The sequence below is a fragment of the Carassius carassius genome, chromosome 43 (assembly GCF_963082965.1).
Source record: "Carassius carassius chromosome 43, fCarCar2.1, whole genome shotgun sequence".
NCBI classification, from domain to species: domain Eukaryota; kingdom Metazoa; phylum Chordata; class Actinopteri; order Cypriniformes; family Cyprinidae; genus Carassius; species Carassius carassius.
The window spans coordinates 3,452,711-3,478,850 of NC_081797.1; the positions used below are offsets into that span (position 1 = coordinate 3,452,711).

The 26,140-nt window shown below is 35.1% G+C and overlaps 2 protein-coding genes across 3 annotated transcripts; both read right to left on the bottom strand.

The window, feature by feature from the left end:
• Nucleotides 1-4,844: 4,844 nt before the first annotated feature.
• hbp1 (HMG-box transcription factor 1) lies at nucleotides 4,845-14,167 on the bottom strand. Of its 2 annotated transcripts, none has more exons than XM_059536020.1 (11): nucleotides 14,041-14,167; nucleotides 12,603-12,783; nucleotides 12,292-12,505; nucleotides 12,083-12,206; nucleotides 11,070-11,181; nucleotides 10,661-10,776; nucleotides 9,699-9,855; nucleotides 9,469-9,613; nucleotides 7,987-8,274; nucleotides 7,359-7,500; nucleotides 4,845-5,028 (listed from the first exon to the last, which is right to left on the bottom strand). In XM_059536020.1, the coding sequence occupies exons 1-11, from the start codon at nucleotides 14,053-14,055 to the stop codon at nucleotides 5,011-5,013; spliced, it is 1,512 nt and encodes a 503-aa protein (XP_059392003.1). In that variant the 5' UTR covers nucleotides 14,056-14,167; the 3' UTR covers nucleotides 4,845-5,010. The 2 variants fall into 2 exon arrangements, with proteins under 2 accessions (XP_059392003.1, XP_059392002.1); XM_059536019.1 differs by lacking the exon at nucleotides 14,041-14,167 and adding an exon at nucleotides 13,737-13,965.
• Nucleotides 14,168-16,329: 2,162 nt separating this feature from the next.
• Nucleotides 16,330-26,140, bottom strand: LOC132125247 (cAMP-dependent protein kinase type II-beta regulatory subunit). The gene is made up of 11 exons (XM_059536555.1): nucleotides 25,536-26,140; nucleotides 24,883-24,918; nucleotides 21,599-21,651; nucleotides 21,377-21,460; nucleotides 20,387-20,493; nucleotides 20,139-20,292; nucleotides 18,804-18,905; nucleotides 18,575-18,649; nucleotides 17,458-17,526; nucleotides 17,205-17,340; nucleotides 16,330-17,126 (listed from the first exon to the last, which is right to left on the bottom strand). The coding sequence occupies exons 1-11, from the start codon at nucleotides 25,795-25,797 to the stop codon at nucleotides 16,993-16,995; spliced, it is 1,212 nt and encodes a 403-aa protein (XP_059392538.1). The 5' UTR covers nucleotides 25,798-26,140; the 3' UTR covers nucleotides 16,330-16,992.

Below are 26,140 nucleotides of genomic sequence, written 5' to 3' on the forward strand. Positions count from 1 at the left end.
GCAGAGCACATAGACTCTGTCTGATCCTTCTCTCTCTCGCTTCCCATTATAGTGGTGTAATTACTTCTAATGAAGAAGTCTGTGTGCAGATGCAGGCTCTGATTAGGCAGCCGCACCCACTGACATCTCTCTCACACACACATACATAAACACTTCATCTTTAAACGTTCATTTTGTTAGTCATTTGTTCCGCAAATTGCTCCTCTCAGAAGAGCAGATTCATAATGAAGGGGTGCCAGTGAAATGGTGACTGCCTGAAGTCAGTGTGAACTGAAGTGCACTGGAAGGCCTTAGTCTTGCAAATTACTGCTAGTTTGATGAATACTATTGCTCATTCTTACACTTAGGGATCTGTGCAAACCTTTAACACTAAAGTTCAGCATGTGCGTCATCTTTTGGTCAAAGCCCATTTCCGGCACATAAGATGAAGAAGCATGCTTTGGTAAATCATAATTATGTCATAAGCTGTGTTTATTGGGACATAAAATAATAACATCAAAATAATGGTAGAAATTCATAATCATGACAAACATAAAATTTGTATATAGAAATCAGAATTTATAACATTTGAAGTGATCATTATGAGATAAAAAGTCAAAATTTGAGATAAAAAGATTAAATTATGAGATATGAAACCATGCTGTTTAAGATTGACATACTAATGGGGTGTTCACACCAGACGCGACTTGCGTGAATAAATTGCGCAAAATTGAATTCATTCGCGCGTGAAATTCACTTCACAACAGACGCGAATTCGTGTAATCGGAGAGGCTTCTGATTGGTTGACTTCACGCAACATTGTGATTTCAACTTCCAGTTATTCTAAGAATTTTCAAAATATTACTTTTATCGTGGCACGAAATGTAGTTTTAAAAGTTGTTTTAAAGTTGTTTTAAACTCAAATATGCGGTTTGATTTTAAAGACAGCACCTATTTAAAAATGAGTTTCACCAATTTCTGAGACGATCAGCTCCACCTGATCAGCGGGAGCTCCTGATTGGTTAACCAAAGTTCCGATTTTTCAACTCGAGCGATTCGTACGAATCATTCACAACGCCTCATTCGCACAAATCATGCCGCAGGATGTCTATTGCATCTTTGCATTGACTTAACATGTAAATCACTCACGCTTAATGCATCATTCGCGTCTGGTGTAAACGCACCATAAATTTTAACTGAGATTAGAAATTCAAAAATATGACAAAACAATCTCAATTATGACATAAAAATTATGAGGTAACATTAAAAAAGTGGGAATAAAAAGATAACATGTGGATACTTAGTCATAATGAGACAGTAGAAAGTAGAAATTAAATGAAATTCATGATTATGGTGAACAAATACATTTTTGAGATATTCAGTATTGTAGGTATTGCAGAAATGTAGGTAGAGGCAAGTATTTCCAATGAGCCTATGTTGCAAATCATTACTATGAGATAAAAAGTTTGAATTTTGAGATATGAAACTATAATTATAAGTTAAGACTGACATACGAAGTCTTAACTGAAGTTAGAAAGTCCAAAATATGGCACTAAATTAAACTAAATAAACTAAATAAAGGTCAAAATAATTATTTCATAAAGGACAAAATACTATTGACATTTTATTTTTGTCATAATTGACTTTTTATCTCATAATTGCACATTTTTGTCAATTATTATTTTTGTTGCAATTATGACTTGCTGTATATCAAATGTCGTAATTATGACCTGTGTCTCAAAATTCTACTTCCGACTTATAAATATGAGACTTTTTTTTTTTTTTTTTGCTTTGGAAGATTTTCACCTGCAGCTAGATGATGAAAAAGCTGAATTTGATTTAAAATTGCCCCTCAGATTTTCTTCAGAAAATGAAAATAACCAATATAAAAGATGTGCTATCCATATTGCATGCGATCAGTGTTCTGTTATATTAATATTTTGATCAGTACTGGCTGTTTCGGTTTAAATGCTAACCACATCAGCTCTCAAACGAGTTTGTTATTGGCCGCGCGGTGACGTTGCACTGACAGCTGCTGATTTGAACTGTCTTCTTTAATGTTGCTCCTCATTCTGGACTCTATTGCCGTCTGCTCACAGTCCTTGACGAGAGGACACGCTCGGTCGCAGCACCAGGCACCGCACATCACAGGGCTCGCATGACTTCATCAGCGCTCCGCTTCAGTGCTGGGGAGCTCCACATCATGCATAAACATGAGCTGTCACTATCACAGTGAGGCCCCAAAGAGCCCGAGCTGCCAGCTAAAAGCGGGACTGTGGACACATGCTGCAGTGTGTGTGTGATTTGGAGGAGTTTCAGGAATGTGGAGCACAAGGCCGTGGTTGGTGCCGCGGTGTGCTTCAGCTCACAGTCGCAGTGGATCAACACATCTAGCTCAGAAAGCAAATAGAGGCATCTCTCACACTGTCCTGACATCCTTCCCAAAAACTATGATCTGACTTCGATTGGTAGATGATAAAAATGGCCGGAAAAAAGTTACATTTATGACATACTGTGTGATAAATATGAGATTAAAAGCCCTAATTATGAGACACAAAATCATTATGTGATCTAAAGGTAAAAATGGACATAAATAGAAATTATGAGACAAAGCCATAATTAAATTTCAAAACTGACATAAAAAGTAAAAATTCTGAGATAAAATGTTGAATTTGACATACTAAGTGATGATTATAATATATTGAAAAATAACACAATTATTGGATACTATGTCATAATTAGGAGATTAAAGCCCAAATTATAAGATACTAAATGATAAGTATGGAATTGACATAAAAAAAGTTGAAATTATGAAATACAAAGCCATAATTCTGTCAAATCTGACATACTAAGTCAGAACTGTGAAAATAAAGTCCTAAATATGACAAAAAAGTCAAAATTGTGAGATAAAAAGTTGAATTTATGACATTTCATAAAGTCATGACTGAACTGGCATGTCTAAATTATGACAAAAATTTAAATTAAAAGACTTTGAGATTGGGATCCAAATCCATAATAAATCAAAATGTAGATTAAAAGCCCTTAATATGACAGTTATGACATAAAAAGTCAAAACTATGCAAAAAAAAAAAAAAAAACATAATTATGATAAAAAAAATAAAAAAAATAAAAAGGCAAAAAAAAATTTAGACTTACTTTAGAGTCCATAAATTCACTTTTACAAGTGAACAACAAATCTAGTTATATGTGTGAATATATCTTTTAATTCTGTTGGAATATGTATTTTTGTCCCATTAAACTAAAAAGGTGCACTAAGGCATACAGTTCAGACTGCATCATTTAAATTTCATGAAGGCACGAGACATAACATTTAACAAATGGGTGTTGCTTTATCTTAAAGATTAGTATCATCATTTACTAATGATATTTGATCCTCTGTATTCTTTCCATTTCCAAGCAGTCAAAAATTCAAAAATTTCAGTTCCGGTTTTGCATTTATTAATGTTTAAAAACAATAACTATCCTATTTTAGAATCACAAAGCTACGTTAAGATATAGTATATAATTTTCGGGATGTAGCATGTATTGTATTTGAGCGCCGCCTGGTGGTTATACACAAAAACCGCATTATACACTGCTTTTTAACCTAATGAGAAAATCAGTTAATGTTAACTATAAAACAACACAAAGAAATTCAAAATACAAGTAAAACACCTGAAAAATAAATTACCTTAAATTAACACAGTACACACTGTGCCATATTCTTATGATTCTTTAATACAGTATACATGATTAGGCTAGTTTAAGCACTACTGCTGATGATATTATAGATCAGTGTTACTAAGCAATTTATCACTCTAGTCACAGGTACAAAGTTGCATCTTGTGGCTATACTTCATAAATAGTGTGTACTTTACTATTTATTCCAGCGTTAAGCCTTGAACTTTTTTTTTTACGTCAAGAAAACGAAGAAAGGCTGCAAAGGTTTAGGGTAGCGAGTTTTAAATTTTATTTATAATATGATACAAGAATAATGTGCAAGAAATGGAAATGGATGGGAACGTGGACCTGTACAATATTAACAAAATGTATCTGTAATGTAATCCAATGGCAAACACACAAAGCACAACACTCAGTTGTTCAGTTTGGCCATGATTGTGTCAAAGGATACATCTTATCAAGATATATATATGTTTTTACACAACATTTCAGCTTGTATACATTTATTGGTTTGTAAGGTTTTATATATATTTATTTATATATATGAATATAAAGTGCAAAAACAAGAACACTTACAGTGAAGGCATGGCCCTGAAGTGCTGTATGTGACAACATGCGTGTCCTTGTACTCGTGTGCTTGTGTGCGGGACTCTATCTATGTACAATATGGCAATATGGATAGACTATCATACACACACACACACACACACACACGTGTACGCAGACACACACTTAATATGGCCTAGGCTGGACTGACGTCATATGAAATTCAACCCTTCTCCAGCACATCAATGAATATCAGTTCAAGGAATATCAGTTGAACATCATTTGTCTATTTGCAATACATTTGACTCTGTGCAATAAGTTGAGTTATACAAATACAATTAATGTACAGATGAAAAAACGAGCTAGCTTCTAAATTTCCCCTTTTTACATTTAAAAATAGACATTATTTGTATAATATCACTCCTTCGGCCTTAGTAAAATAGCACCACAGGGTTGCACCTTTCAAGCCTAGAAATACAAAATTACCTGATAGAAGAACTGAGCGTTGTCTTGCTTTGGAAGAGTAAGGCATTTTCGTTGTTTTTGAAAGGATAAGAAAAATACATAAGCACAGTTAGTTGACTAGATTACATTTTATATTGCATATAATTATATGTTTTGCCTTTCGTTCATATATTTCACAATTCTTCTCGTGAAAATGTTTCGTTGTAATGATAAATAGTTTTTCTTCTAAAGCAAGTGCATGTAGCATCACAGTTGCAGTTTGTCATTCTTTCGAGAGAATGTGTGTCGGTGTCCGTCTTCTGCTGTCCAGTTCATGTTTTTTCTTTGACAATCCTTAGCCTAGTTTTGCTGAGAGCCCTAGCGAAATGGAAAGGAATTATTTTTAATAATCATTTTCGAACTTTTCATGACCTACAACCCGAATTCCGGAAAAGTTGGGACGTTTTTTAAATTTTAATAAAATGAAAACTAAAGGAATTTCAAATCACATGAGCCAATATTTTATTCACAATAGAACATAGATAACGTAGCAAATGTTTAAACTGAGAAATTTTACACTTTTATCCACTTAATTAGCTCATTTAAAATTTAATGCCTGCTACAGGTCTCAAAAAAGTTGGCACGGGGGCAACAAATGGCTAAAAAGCAAGCAGTTTTGAAAAGATTCAGCTGGGAGAACATCTAGTGATTAATTAAGTTAATTGATATCAGGTCTGTAACATGATAAGCTATAAAAGCTTTGTCTTAAAGAAGCAGAGTCTCTCAGAAGTAAAGATGGGCAGAGGCTCTCCAATCTGTGAAAGACTGCGTAAAAAAATTGTGGAAAACTTTAAAAACAATGTTCCTCAACGTCAAATTGCAAAGGCTTTGCAAATCTCATCATCTACAGTGCATAACATCATCAAAAGATTCAGAGAAACTGGAAAAATCTCTGTGCGTAAGGGACAAGGCCGGAGACCTTTATTGGATGCCCGTGGTCTTCGGGCTCTCAGGCGACACTGCATCACTCATCGGCATGATTGTGTCAATGACATTATTAAATGGGCCCAGGAATACTTTCAGAAACCACTGTCGGTAAACACAATCCACCGTGCCATCAGCAGATGCCAACTAAAGCTCTATCATGCAAAAAGGAAGCCATATGTGAACATGGTCCAGAAGCGCCGTCGTATCCTGTGGGCCAAGGCTCATTTAAAATGGACTATTTCAAAGTGGAATAGTGTTTTATGGTCAGACGAGTCCAAATTTGACATTCTTGTTGGAAATCACGGACGCCGTGTCCTCCGGGCTAAAGAGGAGGGAGACCTTCCAGCATGTTATCAGCGTTCAGTTCAAAAGCCAGCATCTCTGATGGTATGGGGGTGCATAAGTGCATACGGTATGGGCAGCTTGCATGTTTTGGAAGGCTCTGTGAATGCTGAAAGGTATATAAAGGTTTTAGAGCAACATATGCTTCCCTCCAAACAACGTCTATTTCAGGGAAGGCCTTGTTTATTTCAGCAGGACAATGCAAAACCACATACTGCAGCTATAACAACAGCATGGCTTCGTCGTAGAAGAGTCCGGGTGCTAACCTGGCCTGCCTGCAGTCCAGATCTTTCACCTATAGAGAACATTTGGCGCATAATTAAACGAAAAATACGTCAAAGACGACCACGAACTCTTCAGCAGCTGGAAATCTATATAAGGCAAGAATGGGACCAAATTCCAACAGCAAAACTCCAGCAACTCATAGCCTCAATGCCCAGACGTCTTCAAACTGTTTTGAAAAGAAAAGGAGATGCTACACCATGGTAAACATGCCCCGTCCCAACTATTGAGACCTGTAGCAGAAATCAAAATTGAAATGAGCTCATTTTGTGCATAAAATTGTAAAATTTCTCAGTTTAAACATTTGCTACGTTATCTATGTTCTATTGTGAATAAAATATTGGCTCATGTGATTTGAAAGTCTTTTAGTTTTCATTTTATTAAAATTTAAAAAACGTCCCAACTTTTCCGGAATTTGGGTTGTATAACCAATTTATGGAAACTTGGTTCCACCATGGAATAAAACATTTATAAATATAAACTACTTATTTTTATCTCACAATTCTGACTTTTTAAAGTTCTTGAGTTTATTTATGATTTTTTTTTCTAACAATTCTAAAAAAAAAAAGCAGTCAGAATTGTAGATAATATAAACTCATAATTCTGAAAATAAAATTCTTAATTGTGAGATCAAAAAGTTACAATTAATTATATGGGGAAAAAAAAACTAAATTGTGAAATTTATAGTCAGAATGTTGAGAAAAATTCTAAGAAAATTACGAGATCTAAACTCAACATTCCCTCAGGTGCGTGATTTCACATAGAGCAGCTGTTACTACACGGAGCCGTTGTTAACTGAGATGCACAAATAAACGCTGAAAATGAAGTGGATTTGCGCATCTTCTCAGGTAACAACGGCTCTGTGTAGTAACAGCTGCTCTATGTGAAATCACGCACCTGAGGGAATTTACCGCTGATTAGAGAACCGGCTTTACTGACGAGATGCGCATTAACGATCGGCCAATCGTGATCGGAGCAGCCCTACATTGCAATCAAAAAGTTGCAATTACCTTTATTTTATTAAAAATCAACCTTCCATTTTCTTTCAAAAACAGATTCACGAAATAACAATAAACATGCTAATAAAAAATGCTAACCGAGTTTGTTCTCTTGCGTTTCCAGCAGTCAGGATTGAGACGTTTCTGCTCCTCGGCCAGAGCTTTGGCCTCCATGGTGTACATCCTCCTCTCCTCATTCTTCATCTTCTTCCATTTATCGCCCAGAATCACGCTGATGGCTCTGAGTAAATTAGACATTAAAACCTCTATTAAAGAGAAAGACCCAAACAACTGGACAAATTTCACTTCCGATGTTTAAAGTACATATTACCCTACTGTGAGGCAGTTGAAATAGTTTCTAAAGGTAGACACCATGTTCATGTTACAATAGATTTGTTTTGGCCAAATGTTTTTTCCTGTCCCATTTAACAAATACGATTATTTCCCCCTTCTCCGTTTTAGTTAGAATGCTGCCTATGTATGAAATTGACAGAGTAATTTTGGTTAATTTGATGTACTTTTGTTAATTATAATTTTTTAAATATTTCGATTTATTTCAATTCTAATACTTGAACTTAGGCTTTTATTTAAATAAGCTACTGAGGCAACATTTCTAATATTTTTATTGTACTCGATTTTAGCTTTATTTCAATTAACAAAAAAAAACTGGTTTTGTAACGTAGCTAATGCAAACATTCATCTGTCTGCTCGCAGGACATCCACACACCTGTTGTCTTTGCCGGGGTACATCTGTGTATATTCCACCCTGTACTTCTTGGCAAAAAGCATGAAGGCGTTCATTGGCCGCTTGCACTTTGTGGGTGTGGCTCCAGAGCTTCCTGAGGCATGGCTGCGCTGTGATTTGCTGCTGGGGGAGTGATGGGAGGAGCCAAGGGCCTCCAGTTTGTCGCAGTCGGGACTCACAGCGCCCCCGCTGGACTGGGATGCCCGACGCTGGCGTGCCATACTGCTCAGCACATACACGGCGGAAGAGTCGAGAGGGGTGAAGTCATAACTGTGTGGAGTGAGAAAACAGTCAGCATCTTAAACACAGTAAGTTGAAGCCAATTCAGTCTGATGATCTCTGAGAGTCAAATCTCTGATGATATTGCTCTGTATTTTTATTATTATTATTCATTTAGACAAATAATATGACCTATGACAGTAATACTAATAGGGTCATCTATAAAAACTAAACCAAAACTAAAAAGTCGCTAACAAATAGCAAATTAGACAATATGACAAAAACAAAAAAAAATACATTTTGCTTAAAAAAACAATTAACCATGCAATTTCTCATTACCATTATCTCAACATTAATTTGAAAAAAAAAAAAGATAAATTATATGTAGTATTTTTCACATTATGATCTTGTTTGTTGTTTTTTTTTTTTTTTACTATTTTATGTCATAAGAATTAGATAAACTAATAATAATAATAACAAAAAATAAATCAGATACATTCCATTAATTTGAACATGAAAATACTGCTAGAATCGAGAGGGGAGAAAATCCTTAACTATTTGAAAAATGTAGGCTTTGATTAATTTTTTTAGTTAAATGTGACCTAGGCATGTTTTTAAGAGATTCACCAAATACTTTTTAATGTTTTCACCTCCCAGTGTTAATTTTACTATTATTTACATTTTAGTGTGATATTAATATTCTGAATGTATTTTTTGTTATAAATTAATTTTAAAATTTATAATAAATTTGTTATAAAGTTTTGGGGTGGTGCTAGCGCAGTGGATAAGACACATGTCTTTGGTGTGAGAGACCCGGGTTCGAATCCACTGTGAGACACCAATGTGTCCCTGAGCAAGACACTTAACCCCTAGTTGCTCCAGAGGTGTGCGACCTCTGACATATGTGGCAATTGTAAGTCGCTTTGGATAAAAGAGTCAGCTAAGTGAGTAAATGTAAATGTAAATTAGCTTCCATTTTAATTTTAGTAATTTTATGTACTATTGTGAGTTTTATTAGTGATTTTGTAACTTTTTATATATTTCTATTTAGCTTTAATTTGTCTTTCAATTTTAGTTTTAGCAATTTAAGTAATCGAACTTATTATTTAATATATTTTATATATATTTCAGTTAATTACAAAGAAAATGTTTTTTTGTTTTTATAATTTTATTGTATTCTATTTCAGCATAACTAATACTTTTATTAATAATGTTATTTATGGTTAACAATACCAACACTGGTACCTCTTAAAAGTGTCAAAAACGACTGAGTCGTCACAGTTGATGGCGTCACGGTGTCCTGGTGGCAGACACAAATCTCCAACCTCCATGTCATAGCAGGGAATGCCATGCTGTACAACAGTAAGGCTTGGATAGAAAGAAGACCACCCTAACATGTGCACAGATTAGATTAAAATTCCCAAATCACATTTATCTTTTAATGATACGGCATAGAAACAGACTCCTGCATTTACCTTTATTTTTCACAAAAAACGGATGGCCCAAACTGCACTCAGCGGTCAGAAGCCCTGCTTCAGAGGAACCAGGGTCAAAGGTTAATTTCAGGACAGACTGGCCGAAAGACACACTCTCCTCAAAGACCACCAGCTTTAGCCCATCAGAGCCGTAACTCTGCGAGACAAACAAACTAAAATTACTTTGGCAATACGATTTTTCAATGCATTTCAATGCAACTTGATGAATTAATTCATGGAACAGTTTGATCAAAAATTTAAATTTGCTGAAAATGTACTTATCCTCAGGCCATCCAGGTTGAAGATGAGTTTGTTTCTTCATCAGATTTTGAGAAATGAAGCATTATATCAGTTGCTCACCAATGGATCCTCTGCAGTGAATGGGTGCCGTCAGAATAGGAATCAAAAAAATTATTTTATCTGAATCAGGTGGACTACGTGTGAATTATTGTGATGTTTTTATCAGCTGTTTGAACTCTCTCATTCTGACGGCACCCATTCACTGCAGAAGATCCACTGGTGAGCAACTGATATAATGCATTATTTCTCCAAATCTGATGAAGAAACAAACTTATTTACAACTTGGATGGCCTGAGAATGTTTCTTCATCAGATTTGGAGAAATTCAGCATCACATCACTTGCTTACTAATTGATCCTCTGCAGTGAATGGGTGCCGTCAGAATAAGAATCCAAAAAAATTATCTCATCTAAATCAGGTGGATTACTTTTGGATTTTTGTGATGTTTTTAGGACTCGCATTCTGACGGCACCCATTCACTGCAGAGGATCCACTTGTGAGCAACTGATATAATGCTTCATTTCTCCAAATCTGATGAAGAAACAAACTCATCTACATCTTGGATGACCTGAGGATGAGTACGTTTTCAGTAAATGACAATTTGAGTGAACTATTCCTTTAAAAGGTGAAAGAATAACATCTGACTGTTGTGTACATCGTTACCTTTAGTGGGTTGGACTGTGTTCCTCCCTCGTCATCTGAATCTTCCTCCGACTCCATCACGTCCTCTGCATCCTGCCACTCCACATTCAGACCTTTGTGGAAGCGTAGACGTGTTCCTGGAGGAAAAAGACAGAGACAAGTGTTTAAAAAGAGATCTCCATATATCAAAAGACAGAAAAGTTAAGCCTAAACACTTTTGTTAAAATAAAGCTTCAGTACAGTTATGTAAGAAACAAACATGTTCCAGGCCAAGGGTGTGAGCTTTTACTCCTGCTGCTCTGTATTTGTAACAGCAGAAGGTGCTGTTCACCACATTTCCTAAACTAACTGATCAACAAATCTGCCATCACAATTTCAGATGTTATTTTGTTCCCAGGTTTTTGGGAACAATTTATCCGTGTGTCTTTACCTTTCAGGAAGCAATGCCAGGCAGTGGAGGGCCAGGAATGGGACCATCCCAGGTCATCATCATCGGACAGAGATGACATGCAGAAAATGCCTGACTCTGACTCACTGCTAGCCTGGAAAATGCACATAAAACAGCCTCAAAATTATGTACTTTATGCTATTTATTGTATATGCTATTTTTTTTTCAATGAGGCTAAATGTTTTTAAATTATAAAAGCACTTATAAAAACTAATAAACATTAAAAAGCACACAAAATGTCAAAATATGTAATTAAATAAAAAAATTAAAACTGAAAATATACAAATAAAAGCTATTTAAAAATATCAATGAAAATTAGAGTATATAAATAATTCTAAAATAAATCCTAAACATAAATAAATACTAAAATAGTATATAAATAATTATATTTATATTTTAAATTTACACTGATGAACCATAAATGACAACATATCTGATATATATATTTATATATTTATATCTCATCAGTTACTCAAGCCTGAATGACTTACTTTCTTTTGTGGAACATAAAAGAAGGATTTTGAAGACTGTTTTGGTTACTAGTGACGCAAAAAATGTTTGATGCTTCACAAGTTATCTTCTTTTATGTTCCATTCATGTTAGGCTGTTGTAGCCTGTTGAATCAAATAAAATATTTGTTTCTAAAGCTACTATTTGTAATGTCTACTTAATACTTTCTTATTTAACCCAAAAATAGCTTTAAATAATCTTTTGTGGGTATTTTCAAAGCCACATGTAACCAAATGTAATTTGCAAATAATTCGATTAATCGACACATCATGTAATTAATTAGATTTATATAGATTTATATATATATGTGTGTGTGTGTGTGTGTGTGTATGTGTGTTTCCTGGGTGGAAAACACCATTGGCAAGTGTGGCAATAAGTTTATTCTGGATCTTGATAACAGCAGCACATAACATTCTCAAAAACTCTTGAGCCATTCATAAAATCCGATTATAAGTGTTTGCATTTGTAAAAGCCAGATGCGGTACCCTGGTGCGGCGGCGTTCTCTCATGAGGCTGCGGGCGGGTCTGGGGGCGCTGCTGGAAGACAGAGGGGGTCTAGCGTAGGAATGTAAACTGCTACTGTTGGAGAAGATGTGGACGGGAGAAGACCTGCAATGAAAATGCATCATCAGTACAGTCCGAGCTGTGCCATTAACATTCATGTGCAGCTGTATAAATGCCAGGATTTCCTGACCGGTTGTGTGGGGCGTTCTGGAGCAGGGGGCTTTGAGGGCTGGTGGCAATGTTGGCCAGCTCGGTCAACCAGTTTGTGTGTGAAACGTTGGCCTCAGGCCTGGAGCGCCGCCCCTCGATGGGCCCCTCCTCATGATGCGACACACCCGGGGTCACCTGGAACACACCCGGGGTCGACTGGTCATCCTGCACCTCCTGCAGCTCAGGCAGGTCATCTGCAGACACAGAAACTGTCATTGCAAACAGTATTTGAAATCGTAAATGTGTTTTTTTACCCTTTCAGAAGAAAGCATGAGTGGTAAATCTAATTACCATACTCCATGTGACTCTCGTTAGAAGGGCAGCCAGGTGAGGAGGGCAGACGTTCATTGCATTTTAGCAAATCGAAGCCCTCGTCCATACCTGAGCTCTGTGTCTGGACTTCCTGGACACTCTGAGGGACAGACTGAGTTTTCACTTCCCACACCATATTATAACATATCAGCTGGGCAGGCTGTGAATGCAAGAGAAGTGTTGCAGTGAAAGCAAAACGGGTAGGTAATTTCCAAACCAGCTTACTTGCACAGGTTTTACTTTGTAGGCATTTCTATTGAATGAATGAATGCGGGACAACAGAAGTAAACACTGGAACAACAACTGGTGTGTTGGGTAGCCTATTGTGCAATATGTTCTTGGCCACTGTTCGATCGCGTTAACATTCGTTTCACAATTAAACGAGAGTCGTCAAGGATTGAATCCTTAAAGCAAATCTCGTCGTGTTAAATAACGCGTTTTGTTTGTGGCCCATTTCTGTGAAGCGTGGTCACGTGACCCGCATTGCACGCAAGGCTTGTTTATAAACTTTCAGGGACTTGGCGCATGCGCAGCGCAGCTCATTCATTCATAACTGCGTAACAACGGGGGATCAATAACAGCGATAGATTGCGCTAGAAAATTCTCCCTAACTTTAGAGAAACGCAGATGGAAGTCCCCTCGTTCGATCCCACCGAGGATACATCCGTGTTTATGATCGGAAAGCTTTATTTGTATCCATTTTTGCTCGCTCGACGGTTTCGGTTTTTCCACACGGGAAGAAAATCAGATTTTTCTGCACTCGCGAAGAGACAAAAACAAAAAAGACGAAATCGCATAGATGTTTTGGTTTAAAACTGCTGTTCTAACACGAATATTGTCGTTGTTAAATCTGAACACGAGAACAATAACTTCAATACGACTGTCGCAACAATACGAATATCTTTGTTTGCAACAACAACAAAAAAAATCGGTAAAAACTCATTAACAACTGCGGTATTTAACCAAACCACATCGTATACAGACACCACAGCTATCAGACGTTTGATCAGTGTAGAATAATGTTTACAAATGAACTCAAATGTCAACAGTGGGAGCTGTAAACAAAAGAGTGTCAACAAGTTGAGACATGGTACATCATGTCCTTCCTTTTACCTCACTGTAATGAATGGACACCATGTTTTCTTTTGGGTTTTGAGGAAAAACACGACTGTCTGTGTTTAATTATTGTCGCTACGGTGATGTAGAGAATCACAAAACCACAAACAAAACAACGAACGTCACAGAGAAAAAAACCCTTCGAGTAAAAAGTTGTCATTTGCGATCGAAACAATGAATGACAGTCTTTTGGCTCGCCGCAGCCTCAACCGTCACCGTCTTAGACAGCCACGCAAAATAAAGTTAATTGACATTACTGTTTCGTTTCGTGGTAATATTTCAACAACTTTCTTTCACTTACCAAACCTGTCGCCATTACCGAGTATCTCTGGCATTCTCCGCGAAGGCAGGACTGATTACTTTTAGATCTGGCTTCCCATTGGTGGAGACGCACGTCAGTTGAGTGAGCTCGAAGCGCGATTGGCTAATCGCTCGCACCCTGGGTTAGACATGGATGGTTTGTTATTGTGTTTGTGATTGGCCAGTTCTGCATGTCCGTTACATCAGTCGTGAATCTCATTGGTTGAGACGGATTTTTTTTAATCGAAAGACCCTCCCGCTTTGTTTAACGGGGGGTTTAAGGTATGTATTGTCTTAAGGCGTTGTAAACAAACATAAAACAACATTGGTTCTTACATGATTTGGGTAATATTATAATATTACTGCTCATTAAACGTGAAATAGCTGATGGTTAACCGCTAGTACAGGTTATGCACCCAAAAATGTATATGTGTGTGTGTGTGTATATATATATATATACATATATATATATATATATATATATATATATATATATATATATATATATATATATATATATATATATCACATCTGAGCAAGTTTCACTTTTGATGGCATTTCTATTTTTAATGTTACTCATTGAGGTAACATGCACCATAACATATAATACACGCATATTGTGCATGAATGAAAACAAATCATTTGTAGCATAGGACTTATAATCACAACATGATTTTTTTAATACAAAATTGTTCTTTATTTGAATGGAAAGTCAAATATAACTGACGGTATAGTACTGGGCTCTCTTGCACCAAGAGAGTGTAGACCTTTGATCCATTTTCAGGACATAAAAAGCATTAGCGACTTCTCAATTAGGCGGCAGAAATTCACACAGAAATGGTACAGAAATGAGCACTGATTGGCAATTAAAAGTCTTTACCTCCCCGGATGAACAGGGTGGAAATGATGTAAAGTTACACTGACACACAGATATGGTTTAGGGATTCACTACAGGTTAGTTTACCAACAGACAAACCTGTGGGGATCTACATGGGAAGAGGTGATGATTGCTAAGCTGTTCATTTTAGAGGTAGACAGTAATGAATTCAGTAATGTTTTAGGAAGAAATGGATAATACTAGTAATGCACATGACTTGCTGTGAAGCAAAAGATCCAATCAACAAGGACAAACTTCTCATACATCAAGAGATAGAGGAAAAAATGGTGTCCAAATACTGCAGAAATGAAGAATAAAGCAAGTGTTTTGAAGAACATTATCAAAATGCCAAAAGCTTCCAGAAACAAAGTAAACGTAACCCAAAAAAATACACAGGTAAAGAGAGGAATCATTCAGACTTTTCTCAGAGAGCGCAAATGTCATTGAGCATCTAGAAATGAAGGTGAATGTATAATTTGTGCATGTTGAATACATCTTAATTCATTGTAAAATTATTTAGTTATAAAAAAAAAAGAACAATTAATAAAAATGTGCTACACCATTTTAAAACTGAAGATACACAATGCCTATATTTTCTATTATGTGACGGTGAGGAGTTTCTCTAAAAAATTGTGCAAAAACAAGGAATTAAAAACATGTAGCACTGTGCAACCTCAAGTTCACCCAGAAATGATAATTTGATGAAAATGTATACGCTCCCTCGAAGATGTAGATGAGTTTGTTTCTTCATCAGATTTGGAGAAACTTAACATTTCATTACTTGCTCAGCAATGGATGTGAATGGGTGCCGTCAGAATGAGAGTCCAAACAGCTGATAAAAACATCACAGTAATCCACAAGTAATCCACCTGATTTAGATAAAATCATTGTTGGACTCCCATTCTGACGGCACCCATTCACTGCAGAGGATCCGTTGTTGAGAAAGTGATGTAATGCTAAATTTCTCCAAATCTGATGAGGAAACAAACTCATCTGCATCTTGGATGACCTGAGGGTGATTCCATTTTAATTTCTGGTTGAGCTGTTACATTAAATTAGGTATTTTCATTACACTGGCAACAAAGTGCAATAATATTCAGACTGTATTTTCATTTTTTATACGTAATTGAGTCTGTGCATCTTCATCTCCTTTTCTCATATCGTATTCTCAAGCAATTTGAAAGTTTACTAACTCATGGAAATGTAATGAAACTTGAGTATAAAAGTCAACGTGAAACAGTCTGCAACTCTTTTTACTTAAGTAATCTGAAGTATTTACGAGTTAAATAGAATATTCAACAAGAAAAACATAGGTAGGACCTGATTTTATTAATCAGAATTGGTTGGGCAGTTTAAAAAAAAAAAAAAAAGTTTTCCATACCAGAATACATTTATGACTTCATCTGAAAACAAATGTTATTTTATAGCCATTGCAATTTTTTATACAAACTTTTATTAATGATTAATGTGCTCTAAGTAAATATGCTCAATTTAGTTTTCATGTTGACTTTCAACTCTGGCATGTAGTCCATAATTCATTATAAATTACAGTTCACATTTCATGTTTAGTCAAAAATAGTGGCTCGCAGTAAAAATTATTTGCTTAATACTGAAAACACTGACAAATGCTCAACGGCAGATTTGAAAATTCAGAAGTATAGCTTTAAAAGAATAAGTTAACATATTACCGTGCTGCATATGGCATAACAACGCACTCTTTGTGTGGAAAAGATGCAGCATGTGAAAGAAACACAAACCAAGTTTAAAAAAAACGAGAAAGATTCAGATAAACACACCGGTACCAAATCCCCAAACCAAATAACCATGAGGAATCTCCCATAAACCTTGAGTACCCTGGAGAAAAGTGTTCGCATTTGGCTTTTCACTTCTAAAAAAAAAAAAACCAAGATCATAGACACACACCAGAGTTTCACATCTGTGAATGCAAAACAATAACTTCAAGCTTATGACCTATATTAACACGATTTCTCCCCACATGATGACGGGCCTCTACTTACCATTTTCTCATTGTTCACATTGCATTATAAGTTTGCGATGTTTCTTGATTAACTGATTTCATGCATTCGGCTCCTCTATTGCGATGTGACTCCTGAAGAGCGTGATCAGCTGCTCCTCGTAATTGGCTATGTTTCGTTTCATGATGTCCATGCAGGGGCCTAATAACCTCTCAAAGGCCTGCACATCCATTACTGTGAAACACAAGGTGAATGATCACATGATCCGCTGTGCAGCTGAGATGCATTGCTATATAATGTATAATGCATTACCTAAGCATTTGACGTTGTCCATGGCATATGCAGAAGCCGCCCGTGGCTTGTTAGTGACGAGTGCCAACTCTCCGAAATACTGACCTCTTGAGCATGTGGCGATCTCCACCTCCTCGTCTTCAGTGTCGTTTTTCGACTAAAACAAACCATTGTCATGTAAATGCATGTGGATCAAATAAAGCTGAAGGATTTATGGGTTTATTAAGATGCATAATGAACCGAATCGTGCTGATTCTTTTAAAGTTTGACTCACTTTGCTCCTCTTCATAGTGATCCTAACGTGTCCGGACTCTACGATGTAGAAACAGTCTGCCAAATCACCCTGTGAACACAAGGTAGAAGTTTTTTTTTTAAAGAAGTCTCTTCTGCTCTCCAAGGCTGCATTTATGTGATCAAAAATACAGTAATAATGTGAAATATTGTTATAATTTAAAATTACTGTTATCTATTTGAATATATTTTATAATGTAATTTATTTCTGGGTACAAAGCTGTATTTTCAGCATCATTATTCCAGTATTCAGTGTCACATGATCCTTCAGAAATCAATCTAATATACTGATATGCTGCTCAAGAAACTTTTCTTATTAGTAGAAATAGAATAAACACAGAAAACATCATTTATGTGAAATAGACAAATTTAATTTTAACTATTTATTTCAAAAAAATTTACCCTTGCTGAATAAAATAATACATTTCTTATACAAAAATCGGACATTATATTATATAATACTAGAATATATTTTAGCGCTGTCAAATGATTAATCGTGATTAATCACATCCAAAATAAAAGTTTTTGTTTGCATAATATGTGTGTGTTCTGTGTTTATTTATTATGTGTATATAAACACACACACACACATATATAGTAAACATTTTGAAAATATTTACATGCATTACCATGTCTATTTTTATATTCACATAATTTATTTTCAAATATATTTAAGAAAAAAAATTCTGAAATATATACATGCATGTGTGTTTTTTTATATACACATAATAAATAAATACAGTACACATACAAATATTATGTACACAAAAACTTTTATTTCGGATGTGATTAATCGCAATTAATCGTTTGACAGCACTAATTATATTATTATAACATTATTATGCGTATTATAACAGCTACTCCAATTACTAAAATTGGACGAACCATTAATTTCAACTACTGTTACATTATTTTGTAATAAAAAACAACTGTTTTCATTTCTTTACTCACAAATTGTACTCAATCTTATGAATATCTGTGCTCAGCATAAATACAGAAATAAAACCGTAAAAGAAATATCTAGGCCTTTACATTTGCAGGTTTTGCATGACGGTAGGAACCCATAATAATTACTTTAAAAACATTTATTAGTGTCTGACCTGAGCAATGATCTGTTCCCCACTGTTGTACACTTTGGTCGACAAGACATCAACAACCTTCATTCTCTCTGAAACCTGAAAACAAGACACATTTATTTCTAAGATCAACAGGAGAACTGCACATGCAGAAAAAAAAATTAAATCACTTTCCACAAAACAGTCAAATGCAATTAGCACACAGCATGTTGGTAGAAGTTGCAGGGATGAATGCAAAAGTGTGTGTTCAAACCTCCAGTGACGTGAGCAGAGGAAGAGTCCCGATGAAAGCCTCGTACATTTTTCTTTTCTTTGCATTGTTTTTTAAGATGATCCTTCTGAATGTCAACCGATCCTAGAGACATTTAAGCAAAAATAAATAAAAATAAAAATAAAATAAACTAATAATAATTAAATAAAAAATATTTTACACTCAAGAGGGATTGAAGCTGTATAATCCTGTAATTTCAGTATTTTCTATGAATAGCAGAGGGCGCTCTAACACAAACAATACATAAGAAGCTCTTGGAGAAAGAAACTAGATATATTTAGCATTTAATTTTACTGTAAACTTGCCGAAACCAGTTGTTTATAAAATGTACTGCGACTGCAATGAATTCATGCAACTGCAAAATCATAAAAAAAAATTATTTATAAATTTTTTCAGATGAAAGTGTCGTACGACTTTGGACTGTTTTGGGTGAGTTAATGATTGTGATATTTTAGATTTATTTCCGTTATTATGAGTATAGTTTGTTAATATTTTGAATTACATTTTATTTTTATTATTTATGTTTTCAGTTGAATTTTAGTTAAAATTGTTGTTGTGTTTTTGTCTTTATTACTTTCAAATTTTAGTTTTAATTATGTTAGTAATTAGACTTTAAACGTTAATGAGAAATGTCACCTTGGCAAGTAGCTGAAATAAAATGCATTTAAGGCTTACACACACACACACACACACACACACACACACACACACACACACACACACACACACGCACACACACATATATATATATATATATATATATATATATATATATATATATATATATATATATATATATAATATTATTATTAATATTTATTTTTTTACAAAATATTTTTTGTATTTCAGTTAATGTTTCTTTTTATTTCACAGAAATATTTTTTTAATGATTTTAATTATGAAAGCTAATTTCTGCCAGAAAAAATAAAAATAAAAAGATAATTGCGACATTTATTTCGCATTATAATGAGATAAAATGATATTTCATCTCACATTATAATGCATATAAACTATATAAATGCATGATTCATTCATATTCTGACATTTTCTTCTGAGTTCTGAATTCTGAGTTTCTCAGAATCTCACAATTCAGTTTTTCTTCAGAACTGCAAGCTATAAGTGTAGAATTGTGAGATATATGTGAATTCAGAATTGTGAGAATGTTATTTACATCATTAAATTCTAAATTTATCTCAATTCTGACTTTTCATGATCATGAGATACAAAGTCACAACTACCTTTTTTTACAAATAATCCGGGGAGGAAACTGGCTTCCGAAGTTAATAATCATTGTAAATAATGAGAGAATTGACTCACGAGGCACCACAGGGCTCCAGTTGAGGTAGCGATGATGGTGGCGGCCCTCGGCGTGTTGTACATGAGGGCCAGCTCTCCAAAACTCCCACGGTTGTCATAAGAGCCCACGGTCCGCGTGGTGCCGTCCACTTTCAACATGATGTCAAACGTTCCTCTGCGCAAGAAACACAACGAGATCTCGACATCTGAGAGGTTTAAACTCTAGGTTTAAACTCTTTGGATCGCGATCCAAAGATGATCATTTATACCTCTCAATGACGTAGAAGTTGTCTCCATCGTCGTCTTGATCGATGATGTGCTCTCCGGTCACCACTACCTTCTCAAATATGGCATCCAAGACTTGTGACATCTGCTCCTGTTGATTTGGAGGGCAAAAATTTAGCCTTTCGTGTCTTAAAGGGACAGTTCAGCTTATTTTATTTCTTCTGTCAAATATAAAAGGAGATATTTAAAAGATTTCAGGTGAATAAATGCAGACATTTGGGTTGGTTCCAAGTGTTATTTTTGTTAACTAAAACTAAAACCATAAAAAGAAGTATTACTTGAAATAGAATACTTAAAAATTGAAATGTATTAATTAAATAATTCATTAATTTTATATTTCAATGAAGTAAAAAATGACAAACAGAAACAACAAAAAACCTTTAACAAATTAAAATGAAAAGAAAATACAAATAAAAATAAAAATAAACTATTAATTAAAAACTCTTATAGCATCTCAAATTTTAGATAATTATAACTAACTAAATTATAACTAAAACAAAATTTTTGTTGGAATAAAATAAAATATAAATATTATTAAAAAGTAAAAAAATTAAATCCTGCCTTTTTAAATAAAAACTAAACTAAAACTAATATAATACTGACATAAACGTAAACTATAATATTAAATAGAAAAGGAAGAAAAAACGAATAAAAATGACGAAAGCACATAATAAAACTACCTACGATTAAAACTAGAACTGAAAAAAAAAACGAATTAAAAAAAAAAACTAAATGAACCTGAAAATATAAAAATAAAAGCTAATTCAAAAATATTATTGAAAACTTAAAAAAATAATATTCACCGGTTTGGAAGAACATGAAAAAAATATAAATATAAAATCTCAGTAGCCTGTAAAAAATACAAATAAACAAAACAACTATGTTGATCTTATTGGTTGTCTAAAAACAAATGAGCTAAGACTTTTATTCTCTCACAAACGTTTTATTCTCTCACAAACGGTTGATAATCGTACCTGGTCCAGGTTTTTGAACAGTAGGATGTCTTTGCAGGCTTCCTGTAGTCTCTGTCTCTGCTCGTCTGTTTTGGGGTGAGTGACCTGAAGGCACAGCAAAGCATGATGGGATACTGTGCAGCAGATGCCACAGAAATGCATAAAAGAGGAGGAACTCTCTCTCTCTCTCTCTCTCTCTCTCTCTCTCTCTCTCTCAATAGCAGGTTTCAAGAGGCCACTCACCCTGGGTTCTCTCTCCTCTTCATCCTCATCAGGGTTGTACGCCTCTGCACAAACTGTCCAGAGACCAACGAATTCAGTAAATCGGAAGCAGGATTAGAGTCGGAAACAAATAAAACCAACCTGTCTAGACAAAGCATTACTGCGCAATTAAAATACAGCCTTTGTGTGTAAAATACAGCCTGTTCAAATAAAAACAAGCCATTTTATCAGCATCTGAATCTTAATGTCTCCTTTCAAACACTGTTTCAATTGATTGTTTAAACGGTTAAAAACACATCAAATTCTCATCCTTATGTTATTTCAGACACTAATGACTTTTGATTTTTTAGTGAAACATAAAAGGAGATGTTTAGCAAATTGTCCAAGATACTCTATTACAAACCTGAAAATATAGTGTTACTCTAAGAGCTATGGAAGAAGGTTTTTCAGTGAATAATAGCTTAAATTTGGTCAAATCAAATCAAATCTAAAATTAGCTCACTAAAATAAGTAAAAAATTATAAATCGAAATAAAATAACCTAAACATTATTATTAAAAACAAAAAACAAATCAAAAAAGACAAAAGCATAAAATGAAGACTAAAACTGAAATGAATAAACTGAACCTAAAAATTAAGATTAAAACTGACATTAAGAGCTGAAGATTAAAACTGACACATACAATTCTAAAAATGAAAACTGAAATAAAAATAAATTAAACATTAATAATAATATTTAGAATGAAATAATAAAATGAAAAATGCACATTTAAAAATGTATACTAAAATTGAAATAATAATGAATGCTACTTTTTTAATATTAAAAAAATATGCTAGTAACAAAAGCACAAAACAAAATTATGAATAAAGAAAACTAAAACTGACATAAATAAATTACACCTAAATTGTATTAACCCGAAAACATCTGACAAAAATGACAAAGCACTTAAAATTCCTTAATTAAACCCAAATAGTCGTATAAAAAAACTAATAAAATTACAAAAGCACGTAACGAAAAAAAAAAAAAAGGAAAATATAAAATTAAAGCTCAGCTAATTATCGATACACATCATGAGTTGTAAATGCTACTTTTATCTTCATTGTAAGGAAATAAAGAAGCTCAGATGTTCTGCTGAACATCTCCTTTTATGTTCTACAGGAGAAAGAACGTCATACGGGTTTCAAAACAACATGCTCTCCTCTCCCACACGCCTCCACTATTCCTGCTATAAATACCAGCGCAGAGAAGACAAAGCAAGACCAGGACCTCCACCGTCTAGATCCAGCCTGAGGTTTAGGGCCAGGAACCCTACAGGAAGCATCTAGACTGATCTACTCTCAGCTCCAGACTGTTTACATCAATCCTGGGCCTGTTTCACAACACTTGCTTTCACAACACTTGCTCCTAAATTTCAAGTGTTTAGCTCATCTGATCTGCTACAAAAATCACAGAAATTGTGTTTTGTCTACATTTCTCTATCCAGTACTACATTCACTATCATTAAAAAAATTGGATTTTTTCAAAATGTTTTAAAAGATAACTCTTATGTTCACCAGGGCTTCATTTATTTGACCAAATATACAGTAAAAAAGTAATATTGTGATATATATATATATATATATATATATATTTTTTTTTTTTTTTTTTTTTTTTAATAACTTTGTTATATGAATATATATTAAAATGTATTTTATTTCTGTGATTTAAATCTGTATTTTCAGCATCATTTTCAAATTTTTGTGGAAATCATGATGCATTTTTTACAGGATTCTTTAAAGAAATGAAAGTTCAGATGAACCGCATTTATTTGAAATCTAAATATTTTGTAACATTGCTTCTTCGCTATCACTTTTTATCAATTTAAAGCGTCCTTTCCAAATGAAAGTATTATTTTCTTTTAAAAAAAATACCTTGCTGACCCTGAACTTTTAGTGCAAGTCTACATTTCATGTCATTCTTGATCACATCTGGTCTGATCTCAGTCTCAGAGTTCAAACCTGACATGAAATAAACCAGATGGGGAACAACGTTTAACACTGAGTTTATACGAGCCTTTTTCCATTACAATAAAGGGCCTGACTGATATATGCTAAAACGATTTATCTACAGTATCGCATCAATTTAAAGATCGAATACATTTCTATTCCTGGCACTGTAAACTCATTTCTTTTTAACTGACCACCAGACTTCTAGTTTTCTCCATTACAATCAGACTTTATTTCCTATTTCAGTGCGGTCTGTCAGCACAGCACATTAAAATCCCTCCATCCGTCCTTACTTGTGGGTCATAGCCATCCACCAGAGACAGAACTTCACAGCTTCTAAAACACTTTATTTCTGCAAACAACGCTGATCATCCATTAGCCAGTTAAACCATCAGCTCTCTCGTTCACTCAGAGACAGCAGTAAACGAGTAAGTGATATGTTAACAAGACAAAAGGCACTATACGACCACAAATGCAAGGTCATTAACCAGAACTAGATGTTCTGTGGGGAGATGGCAATTTTAAGTAACTGCCCATAACCCAAAAATTAAACATTTGCTGAGAATGCATTCATCCTTAGGCCTTTCACGATTAGGATAATTTTGTTTCTACATCAAATTTGGATAAATTAAGCATTACATCACTTGCTCACCAGTGGATGTGAATGGGTGCCATCAGAATGAGAGTCTAAACAGCTGATAAAAACATCACAATAATCCACACCACTCTAGTTCATCACTTAACATCCCAAAAAGACAAAAGCTGTGTTTGTAAGAAACACATCCTTTATTAAGACAATTTAACTTTAAACCATCACTTTTGGTCAAAATACAAGTCCATAATTCATAGTAACGCTTCCTCCAGTGAAACTTACCCAACATATTTGTGTAAAACAGTTTTGGACTGTTTTTGCTTGTAAACGGTGCTTGATCTGTGCATATTTCGCTCCTGATTCAGACGAGACAACTTTTTCACTGGAGAAAGCAATATTATGGATTATGGACTTGTATTTTATCAATACAATAATCTTGTATTGGTGTGGATTATTGTGATGTTTTTATCAGCTGTTTGGACTCTCATTCTGACGGCACCCATTCACATCCATTGGTGAGCAAGTGATGTAATGCTTCATTTCTCCAAATCTGATGAAGAAACAAACTCATCCTAATCTTGGATGGCCTGAGGGTGAGTACATTTTCAGCAATTTTATGTTTTGGTTGTACTTTTCTTTTTGTTCTCTTTGGCCACAAAATCAGGTTCAGCAATAAATTGCCTCCTTTACTACTCGTGAGCTGCATTGGCAGAAAATGACAAACTCACCAGAAGCTCTCCGGACAAATCTGTTGATAACCGGAGCTGAAAGGAAAGGAAGAGAAATTACTCAGTGCACTACAATAAAATGGAATATTAATGCCTATAAAATATTAAATTCAAGATGCCACAGTAATGGCCTAGATGGATAGTTTTCTTCCAGGAATCATCTTTCTTCCTTACCAAAATCAAAACGTTTGCCTCATAATTGATACTCCCTCTGAAAGCCACACATCTTCATGGAAACACAACGCATTTGCATGCAAAAAGAATAATACAGGAAAAGGCCTAGTGCCAACATTTTAATGCACACACGGCCTAGTATCATTTTTAGGAATAAAGACCAGATCTTCCATAAGAAATGCAATTAAATTAGAACATTTAGAGGATAAAAACGGGAAGTGCAATAACAAAAATATAATTTAACGCCAGTTAAGCTTGGTCTTTTGTTCCAACCCCCCTCTGCAGTGAGCTGACCACTCATTTTTTGACGGAAAAAAGAGATGTGTGATATGCATTAGCTGTGAACAAAAGACCAGCATTATTGTGTACTATCCATTATGAGGGATGTCTGTATATAAAGTGTGATCTAGCTGATGTGATGGACGCATCGCAATGAATGAAGAAAGAACGCAAGCGCGCGCACGAATGCATTAGCCTACCTACGAATTCTTCATCGTCGTCCTCGTCCTCTCCGTTTTCGGAGTCGATCTGCATGGCCTCCTCGATGAAGTTGACGGCTTTCCCCGCTCGCGCGGCTGAATTGTGCTCATTGCCAAACGCGCCGCCGCACGTCTCGTTCTCCTTGAGACGCGTGAAGTACTGCAGCGCGAACTCCAGCAGATCTGCCGGCTGGTTCCTCAGGACCTCCACGGTAAAGCTCTGCAGAAGCTCCGTCAAGCCCTCGGGGATTTCTATACTCATTTCCTGACGGTAAAATGTGCGTAAAATTCGGCCCGATCTTGCGCGTATCGTTACAGCAGTCGGTCCCGTTTCGCCGCGTCAGCTGAGAAGAGTGATCCGCAGAGGCAAAGCGACGAATTTCACACTATTCCACCATCTGCGTCTGTTTCCTCTCGTGTCCGAGCGCGTCCTCTAATTCGCAGGCGTAAAAATGGCAGGGAATTCAAGAGCTGGCATCTTTTTTTGTCAGGAAAGCCGCGCATGTGATGCGGGAAACCATGGGAACCGGCAACCTAGGGTTTGCGCAGGAGGAACGCGCACGCGACGCGATGAGCTAGAACGCAACGCGAGCTCTTAAATAACC